The 10,355-nt window shown below is 41.4% G+C and overlaps 1 protein-coding gene across 1 annotated transcript in view; it reads right to left on the bottom strand.

Annotated features, from left to right (window-relative positions):
- NUSAP1 (nucleolar and spindle associated protein 1) overlaps nucleotides 1-10,222 on the bottom strand; it is a 25,196-nt gene extending 14,974 nt beyond the window's left edge. Inside the window, exons 1-5 of the mRNA XM_015429514.1 lie at nucleotides 10,115-10,222; nucleotides 8,092-8,157; nucleotides 6,070-6,249; nucleotides 2,491-2,656; nucleotides 1,853-1,948 (exon numbers count right to left, since the gene is read on the bottom strand). Of these exons, the coding sequence (XP_015285000.1) occupies nucleotides 1,853-1,948; nucleotides 2,491-2,656; nucleotides 6,070-6,249; nucleotides 8,092-8,157; nucleotides 10,115-10,207 (601 nt within the window). The 5' untranslated portion in view covers nucleotides 10,208-10,222. The remainder of the gene's footprint in view (nucleotides 1-1,852; nucleotides 1,949-2,490; nucleotides 2,657-6,069; nucleotides 6,250-8,091; nucleotides 8,158-10,114) is intronic.
- Between the last annotated feature and the right edge of the window lie 133 nt (nucleotides 10,223-10,355).

Below are 10,355 nucleotides of genomic sequence, written 5' to 3'. Positions count from 1 at the left end.
GCCAGATTAAATGAGTTTGACATCCCTTCTTAAAGCGGTTTAATTTTGCTTAGGGCTGGACTGTGAAAGTTCTATTGCTGTTGAAATATGCACTGGGGTTCCAGTTATCGTAAAACCAGTATGTTTCTATTCCGTAGTGTTTATTTAGCAATAATTACCTTTTTTCTCCAGCTGTAGATTTGATTTTCTTCAAATACATAACAGAAAAATGTTGCCACTACTATCATATAAAATGGTCTCACAAGTCCAAATAACCACACTAGCTTTCTTCACCAAAAGAACAAGTTCCCGTTTCCTTTTTAATTTTAGGAATAAAGAATCATTAGTGTCCATAAATTTATACAGGTGGACATGAACTGGTGGTGCACAGAGCAGACATGAACTGGTGGTGCACAGAGCAAAATCCATGTTGAATTTTGGCCTGTGGGAAGCGATGTTCGGTGAAGCACATGTTCCACGGACATTCCTTGAACTTCTCTTTCTCTGTAGAATGGGCAACTGAAAAACATATACTCTACCAATTTAACTTCGCATGAAGTGCATGTTCATAGCCTTTCAGGGAAGGGGTTTTTATTGTACCTGCCTTGAATAACCACAGATGAAAGGGCAGAACATCTGACTAGGGCAAATGCCCTTCTAGAGTTCTTTTCCTCCACTGAAGTCAAATATGTAGCCTGCTTAATGGTGCTTTTGATATTTAGCAACACCCCAAGTCTTGAAACCTTAGTGTATCAGATTGTCGTTCTCTTTGTTTAATTAGCCCTTTGGCTTGTTCAGATCCATAGGATAAAAGTAGCTGAGGTGAAAAGCCAATTCCCCTATTTTAGCAGGTGCTGTCCTCGTATGAAGGACTGTGTTGAAACGCGTCCCTTTTATTTGGCACCCCGTCAGGATCTTCTGTACCCTATATTAGCTCAATTCTTAGAGATTCCTAACAATTTTAAGGTTCTTTTTTTGCTTGATAATCCAGATACGGAAATAACTGAAATAGTAGCAAGGTTTCTTCTTAGTGCTATGGCTATACATTCTGATAAATAATACTAACCACTAGGTTTCTCTGCTTTTATGCTGTTTTTCTGTGTCATAGCTCCAATTTTACCCTATACGGATTTGTATTTTCCGATCTGTATTTAATCTGATCTTCATACATATGCCAATAAAGGCTTGTCAAATTAAGTACTGTGGAGACACAATAAACATCTGATCATTGATAGCAGTTCTCTTAAACTGTTGCAATGTGACAAATTTATGCTGTCTTCAGCTTCCTCAGGCAGCTAGTTAGGATCATAATGAAAGCCAAATACCGTATGAAAGCAATTTTATCTTTCTTTTTTCAATAGGTGTCTGTTTTCTCCTATTTTGGCCTTGGTATTTACTGTGCTTTTGATTTGGACAATGGGTGGTTCCAGTGTTCTGCTCATGTAATGACATTTGTATAATTGGAGGATTCCCTGCTGTAGATCCATCCACCACCACACCACATGGGGCTGTCAAGCTGTGCTATGTGCAGAATTCCCTTAGCTCAAACTAATATACAAATCAAGAAACAGAAAAGGTACATAGGTGCCTGATGGGGCACTGAATAGTTCAAGTAATTGGATTTCAGTATTGGGACAGTAAATATTAAATGTTACTTGTAACAGATTACAGAAGGACAAGATTTATTTCAAAATTCTTCCTGTGATAAATATGTGAGAAAGCTTTCTAAACTCAAAGCAACTGAAGCAAAAAAACAAACCATTAGCATGATCTGTAAAAGCAACAGATGGCACACTGAGAATCAAGAACATGACTTCCCTTTCAAAATCTACAGTACAGGGACCCTGATGACTTAAGATTTTTGTCTACTTACTTGGCGTGGTAGAAGCAAATCCTGTTCTCCCAGATTTTGATACACTAGTTGTGTACTGAGGTTTCTTTCCAGAAAGAGGGTCCACAAGAGTCTTTCCTGATTGCACAAAACCAAGGACAAAGCTTTTTAGAATGCTAGCAAACAGCTCAAACCATTCTTATAATTTTCACATTTTTCAAGGTAAACTGGCCACATCCAGGTTTTCTCCTCTCCATCAATGATTCCATACAATTACTCTTATGCCTCTATAGCTTTGTACTGAGTTGTTGCAACTATTTTGTGGAAAGGAAAGACATTAATAAAGAAATAAAATAATACAACAGAGATCCTGTTCTAAACAGTTTGTCATTGAAGAATTATATCATCAATCCATTATTGCTCAAATACAAGAGGCCCGCTCTCTCTTGCCAGCTCTCCTTGAAAATCATTTGAGAATAATATAGTGCACTTACATCACAGTAATCAAAGGTCTTTTTTTTGGCTGCCTCCAAACTTTTATTTGAATGAGAATCAGCTTTTTAAAATAAATTTGAATTTATGAAAGTTTTCCAACAAAAATCTGAAGGCCAAACAAGATACCCACCACTGTACTACCATACCATCATAAACCAGTATTCCACCTTATGAGCAGGGCTTACTTTCAGCTCTTCCACATTTAGTCGAAATTCTCTCTTTACATTGACTTGGCGTGGCCATATTCTTTGTGATCCCACTGCTTGTCAAATACTCAGGTTGGTTCATCTTCACTGTCCTTTCAGATTCAGCATCCTGTGGCTCTTCTCTTTCTTTCAGCTCAGAAAAAACCTGTAATTCAAAGGTACTGATCAGAAACTTGTAAAAGGAACATTTCACTTACATCCCCACCTTGCTTTTCTGTTTTGTATACATTTCTTCCTTCAGGTTGAACACAAGCAAGAAAAAAAATCTCAACAATCTCACTCAAGGCAAGATGTTTTGGATTCCAGACAGAACCCAGATCTTCACAGATGCCAGCCTGTCGGGGTGGGAAGCCACCCTGCAACATCTGACGGCACAAGGCAAGTGGTCCCCAGCGGAACAGAAACTCCCTATCAATCTGTTAGAGCTGCAAGCCATTAGATTGCCGTTGCAACAATTTGCCTCCCTCATCCAGGGACGGCATATTCTCATCAGGACGGACAACATATCAGCAAAAGCCTACCTGAACAAGCGGGGAGGTTCCAGGTCACTAGCTCTTCACAGGGAAGCAAAGAGATTGTTGAAGTGGGCTGAATCCAATCTTTCTTCAATCAAGGTGGAACACATAAAAGGAGTGGTAAACGTCCAGGCAGATTGGCTGAGTCGTCAGTTGATACAAGAGAGCGAATGGTCCCTCAATGAGAAGGTCTTTCAGCTCATAACAGAAACACTGGGAACACCACTAGTGGATCTCTTCGCGTCACCAACCAACGCACAGCTGGACAGGTTTTTCACTCAATACTACCACCCTCAAGTGGAGGACATGGACACCTTGACGGCCCCATGGCCTTGAGGTCTGCTTTACGCCTTCCATCCACTGCCAATCCTTCCGAAGTTCCTAAGACGGATTCGGATCCTGAGAGCGTACGTAATAGTGGTGGCACCCTACTGGCCATGATGACCGTGCTTCACATCCCTGCAGCAGATGGCGGTGTCTCCACCTCTACATCTTCCCACTTCACCGTACATGCTGATCCAGGGACTACTTTGGCATCCAAGACCAGAGTGGTTCTGTTTGACCGCATGGAAATTGAGAGGAGAAAACTACTAGATCTGGGATATAATCCTTTGGTTGTCAACATGATCCTGGCCTCCTGGCGACCATCTACCTCCAGAATCTATAACTGTACATGGAAGGCCTTCATTCGCTGGGCCAGAAGGAAGAGAGTAGATCCTTTATACCCTAAACTCGCAGGTACTCTGAACTTTCTCCAAGAGGGAATGGCAAGGGGGCTAAGAGCAGCAACTCTAAAGAGGCAGACTGCTGCCCAACCTCGGTCCTTCCACCTCTCAACAGCTTTCCAGTTTCTCAACATCCAAACTTCCTGCTACAAAACACAGGTTTCCAACTTGGAAGCTCAACACGGTCCACACAGCACTCACAACAGCACCCTTCAAACCAATTAAGGACATTTCTCTTCAGCTCCTAAGGATGTTCTTTTTTTGGTGGCCATAACCTCCGCCAGGAGAATATCAGAACTGAGTGCGCTATCCATCCGGTCGGACCTTTGTCTTTTTCACAAAGATAAGGTAGTCCTGAGAACAGACCCTACCTTCTGTCCCAAAATCAACACACAGTTCCATAGAGTGCAGGAAATCTGCCTGCCATCATTTGCCCCGAATCCTACTCATCCTAAGGAGAAGCTTTGGCACGCTTTAGACATAAGTAGGGCCCTCAAGTGCTACATTCTCAGAACAGCTTCATTCAGGAGAACCAAAGCCATGTTTGTGAATATATCTCCTCCTCACACAGGGAAGAAAATGTCTAGTGCGGCCATTAGTAAGGTACTTAGAACATGCATAGCGGAAGTGTACAAGAGTCTGAACCAAAACCCACCAGACGGGATCACGGCGCATTCTCTGCACAGCTACAAATGCAGCTTTCGTTAACAGAGCTTCGGTGGCGGAAGTCTGCAAGGCCGCTACGTGGTCCTCTCTGTCCACTTTCATTAGATATTATAAGATCAACGTATACGACTCTGTGGATGCAGCTTTCGGCAGGAGAGTGCTTCAATCTGTTCTTTCCTGTGATGACGACCCCCCCTCCCAACATTTAGGGACACTGCTCTGGGAGGTCCCACAAGATGGCCTCCACCTCAGAGGGAGAACGACCATTGGATACTCACCGTGAAGGGTCCTTCTCCTCTAAGGCTTGGAGGACATCTTGGACCTCCCGGGTCGTCATCCTCTGTTCCTTCTTACATTGTTTTCCCTTTTTTTCTATAACAGTTTTTTTCACTGTTCCTTCTTACATTGTTTTCCCTTTTTTCTATAACAGTTTTTTTCACAGAGAGAGTGAACCGTTCTATCTGATAATTCTTCCTGTTCACAGTGCTTTGGTTGTTCTTTTTCTAAAAAGTTAGCAGGTTATTCTGGTTTGTCTGTTTTTCGTTCAGAATGTCAATTTTTAGAGTACTGCTTTCGGAGCACCAGAACTGAGCCTAGGGTGACTCCCACCACAGGAAATAGGAAGCTTTGAATTAGTTCTGCCTCCCTAAGTGATGGATAGGAATCACCCACAAGATGTCCTCCAAGCCTCAGAGGAGAAGGACCCTTCACGGTGAGTATCCAATGGTCGTTCTGTTCTTTCAGCTATTACCTTCAGAGAGTTTCTATCTTCTATTGTAAAAAAGAAATAATTTTCTTTGTTAAACAAGATGTTAGAAAATACAAGCATGTGAGGATTAGCCCTATAGCTACCTCAAGAACAAGTGACAAAAACATCGAATCTCTTACAATTTCTCAACCACATTTTAAAGTAATCCAGATTTCAGAGTGTTAACTTAAACTGTTTTTAGGAATTTCTCCATAGAACCAAGTTACGTACAGAAACAGAAACCTCACCTAATCTCTTCTGAGATTTCCATCCAGAGAAATGTGATCTGCTTATCACATCAATGCATTTATATAGAAAAACAGCAATTTTATCATACATTAAATCTTTCCTAATTTAAACATGTGATAATCATCAAGATAAACGATTGGCTTATAAGTACTGATGAGATAATCAAACAGGTACATCTAAAAAAAACAGGATATGTGCTCATTATCTTTTTTATAAGCAAGGTTAGAAAGGCAAACTTAAATCTTAATCTCTATTAAAAGGCAATAGATCTAATGTTTCTGTAATGGTTTTAATTAGGTTTCAAAGATAAAAACAACTTCATGCAATCAGTTTGACCAATAGATGAACCTGATATGAGCTCATTTCTGCATAAAAACATGATCAGCAAGAAAATCCTGCTACACCCCCCAAAAAGAACTTTCAGGATTTTCATGCAAACCTGTGAAAATCACTGCTGAAACTGCTTGTTCAAAAGCACTTAGGCATTAGATATTGCTAGGTTTACATAGTAAATTGTTTATTGTCTTTACTGTTTTTGCAACCGGAGCCATAACCATCAATTTACATAGTACAAAGGACTTTCCCCATCATCTAGTATCAAATACTTTTGACGGGCTGTGGAGTATTTATAATTTAAAGCTACATGTAAGATTACCTCTTTCTCTGGACAGAGTTCTTGATTTTCCTCATGAACAGTTTTTCTTTCTGGATTTCCCTGATCATCATCAGCTCCCTTCTTTTTTCTATACCTTTGGGTTACAGAGGTTACATTTAGAGGTATCTGACTGTCATCAAGCTCCTTGGTATCTGTAGAAGAGGAGTCTCTTTTGTTGACCTGCGCAAAGGAAGTTGGATCCTATTATTTCTATGTACTGTTTTTTTCCAGTTAATGATTACCAGTGAAGCAATGTGCTAGATTTATCAGCTACCACCAATTGCTGTAACACAATATTATGGGGATATCATAGATCTTTAGTTCATTTCACAATGTCTCTCATGATGTTGGGTTGAACTTCATGATCCCCTCCCCCAAAAGTCCTTCCTGGAGGACTTGCATGAATTGGAAGGCAATAGTGAGGGACTTCCGGTTTTTGGCAGCACGATGGCGGACGCGACCCTGGTGAGCTCCCAGGGTCGCGATCCAAACGCCAGTGGATAGGAGGGGGTGCGATTGTCTGCTATCCCACCCGGAGCCCTTGTGTTTGGGCTCCTAGCCATGGGGCTTTTGAAGGATTGCCTCTTTTCCGGCTCGATGCCAGGGAATCGAGGCTTCCCGCTGCCCTGAAGGTCCTGCTGCTGTGCAACCGTATGGCTCTAGAGTTGCTGACCAGGACAAGTGCATGAAGATCGAGCGTTTTACACATACCTGAGGCGAGTCCCTAGGACCAATGATGAACTGTGAGTCGTGGTAAAAGCAAAACACCGAGTTTCAGCTAGAAAGCCCCTCTGATTTAAGCGAGCGGGGGAGGGAACTCCCAGACACGATATCCAAGCAGATCAATTTAAAAAGAGGGCGCCGGCCGTAAAAGCCCATAGAACTGATTTAAGACGCACACAAGAGCACAGCAAAGCGTTTTGGTGGAAAACAGACTTTGGCAAACTTTTCTAAAAGTAAACAATCCTCAAAAATGGCAGGGCGGAGAGGCGAGAAAGAGAAACCATCGCAGCTTAAGGAAGAAATTCAAAGACTTGGCATTGTTTTTACAAACAACAGCATACAGTACAAATGGTTGGTTCCCGAAGGCCTAGTCTTCAGAATAAATTTTTAAAAAGAAAAAAATTGACTCCGTTAAGAAAGCAAATGAGTTCTTGAAGCAGCAACTGGGAAGGTCCGGAGAAGACGACAAAGATGAAGACCAGGATAAAGAAAGCAGTGAAAACTTTTCTTCAACTACCAAGGATGACTCTGATTCGGAGTTGGGTGCAGCAGCCCCCAAAAGAGATTATGATTTGAGGAAAAGAAATGCCAAGAAATGAGATGCGGAGGGACTCTGAATTCCACCTTTAAGAAGCTACATTTAAGTTTGATGCTTTTGTGATTGTCTTAAAGAGTAATTGATATCAGGTTTTGGGGAATATTGGCTAGATTTAAACATTCAAGCTCATTGTATTAATAATAGATTAGATTAAGCAATTTATAAACTTATGTAATGATCTTCACTACTTGGGTTTTTAGTGGTTAACTTTCTTTCTCCCGTAGACATTAGAATCCCTTCCCTATTTTCTTTGTAGTTTATAGAATAGCAATAAAAAATCCCCTTTGGGGAGCCAAAAAAAGGAAGGCAACAGTGAGGAGGGGCTGAAATTGCCCTCTCTTCTTTCAGTGGAGCTGTGCTGATGGAAGAGGCAGCACCATTTGATCCCCTTTTCCCAATACAACCTCCAAAGCTGTATGGTTATTATTAGTCCACACAAATCCCATGACTTCAAAAATGAACATTCTTTGTGTTGGAAATGACTGCCGAGGGCAGGGAAATGTAGGAAAGATCTGTGATCATAAGCACCTTCCACTGACAGATCCATAAATTGCAAGTCAGAAAATTTGTCACTTCAGTACTTGTTTAGGTAAACGGTGTTTTGGTGGCACTGCACTCCAGGGAAAGCACTGAATTTTTTGGATTTTAGAACCCCCCTTCTTTTCAACAAAGAAATTTAGTCAAGACATTTCTATACTTACTGTATTTCTGTTTTCTTGTATGATTTCATAAAAGTGCTGCTTCAGTGCTTTTAACAGCTTGTCCGCCTATAAAATAGTTACAGCATTATTTGAGCAGTAGACAGACTTGGATTTGTGAAGATAATGTTCAGCACATAAAACACAAAAATCAGCACAGCATGACAAATCATATAGTAAATATACAAAATTGTGGATAAAGGAAAAATTGCTCCCTTCCAATTATCAATTTATCTTGAAATACTTGTTTTTTCTATCTCTTTTTTGGGAGACAGTGCTTCCAAAAATGCTCAGAATAGGGAAATCATATTTTGCAATATAATATATCACACAGAAAAAAACTGTGAAGAACCGTAACAACTACCAGCATTAAAAAAAAAATTAAGCAGAGCCAGCTTTCAGGTATTCTGATCTCAAATAATTTATAGCTTATTAAAGTAGGCATGCAGTCTGCTTTCTAGCTTGCTCTCTTGTTATTTGTGCTGTATTTTTGTGAAAGAGATTTTATCTGGTTTTAATGATATAGTCTACTTTGAATCCCATGGATTTGGGAAAAAATGGGATGTAAACTATTAGACATCTTATTTGAACAGTACACAAACAGTATATCTTTAATGGCAATATGTTTCACATCAGAAGTTTGGGGAAACACTGTAATAGAGAAAAAGAAGTATAACAAATTAAATGGTAGCCATTTAAATGCATTGCAGGAAAATTAGCTGCATACAGTCCTTTTCCTCACACAAAAGTATTTTCTGTTCTTTATGAGTAACACTGATTAAAAACAGATGCTATCTCAAGTATATCTAGACACACAAATGCAACATAATTTTAAATTAGCTATTTATTTATTTATTTAAAATGTTTTATATCCTACCTCTCCACAAGGTACTCAAGGCAGCATACAATAAAACAGTACCAATAAAAACTGCAACCATCAGTATGAAAACAGCAGTGTCATATAGTGGTTAGCATCTGACTAGGTGGCAAACCTATGGCACGGGTGCCAGAGGTGGCACTCAGAGCCCTCTCTGTGGGCACTCGTGCCATCGCCCCAGACCATCATTAAAATGTCAAATTCTCTGCCAAATAATTTTAAGTAAATGAAAGCATTTGGGATTGCTTTCCTTACTTTGTTTGGATCATCTTAAGTTAATGTATGAGTTGTTTTTTCTAAAGTATTCAGTATTCAGGTTAAATTGGAGTGTTGGCACTTTGCGATAAATAAGTGGGTTTTGGGTCGCAGTTTGGGCACTCGGTCTCTAAAAGGTTCGCCACCACTGGATTAGGATCTGGAAGACCCAAATTCAAATCCCCACTCTGTCACTGAAGTTAACCAAGGAGTAATAGTTAAGGAGTAATAGTAATAGGACGGCAAAGGATGAGATGGTTAGACAGTGTCATCGATGCAACGAACATGAAATTGAGCCAACTTCAGAGGACGGCGGAAGACAGGAGGGCCTGGCGGGATCTGGTCCATGGGGGGTCGCGAAGAGTCGGACTCGACTGTGCGACTGAACAACAACAAATAGTTATCACGTATCACCCAGGTAAAAACCATCGGTTTGTACCTGGCCTCTAAGACAAGATTAAGGTAGGACGGCTACATTGGTTTACAGGGCTTGTTGTGCAGCGATAGCCAGAAATTAAGAAGGTAAGCAGGTGAAGCTTTCCCCATCGCTGTTTTCTAGTTAGCATCATTTGCTTAACAGCAGCTGTTAAAGGCACGGGCTCAAGAGACGTTAAAAAGCAGTGAGAGAGACCGGACAGCTAAAGCCTGAGGTGTCTCTGGATGCTGGGCGGCCCAAGTTTTTCATTTTTCCCCCCCCCCCCCCCCTTTAGGGTACCAGTTTTCCAATCCGCCTCATTCTACTGCGGTCCGAGCCGCAGAAATCCGAAGGGGAAACTGCTGCGCTTCAACTTGCAACTGCCACTTAAAGGCAAAAGAGAGAGCGGACCGGGTTTTCTTCGGCCAGCAAAAAGCCGGGGGGGGGAGAGCCCGCTCTTCTGCCCACCTCCCGCGCACCTTGAGGTTCGCCTTCAATCCTGCGCCTTTAGCCAGGCGCTGGAGCTCGCTGTATTTGAGCGTTTCCAACTGCTGCAGATAAGTCACCTCCATGGCTGAACCTGACAACGCCGCCTAAAAATAAAACGACACTCAACCGCCGCACTTCAAATTCACCCCCCCCGCGCGCACTACTTGTCCTGCCCTCTTTTTTTCAAAATCGCCTTTCGCGCTACTCTATTGGCTTAGGGCCCCGACCACT

Source organism: Gekko japonicus, unplaced genomic scaffold (assembly GCF_001447785.1).
Source record: "Gekko japonicus isolate JY-2015 unplaced genomic scaffold, Gekko_japonicus_V1.1 scaffold251, whole genome shotgun sequence".
NCBI classification, from domain to species: domain Eukaryota; kingdom Metazoa; phylum Chordata; class Lepidosauria; order Squamata; family Gekkonidae; genus Gekko; species Gekko japonicus.
This window is presented reverse-complemented; position numbering and strand designations above follow the sequence as displayed.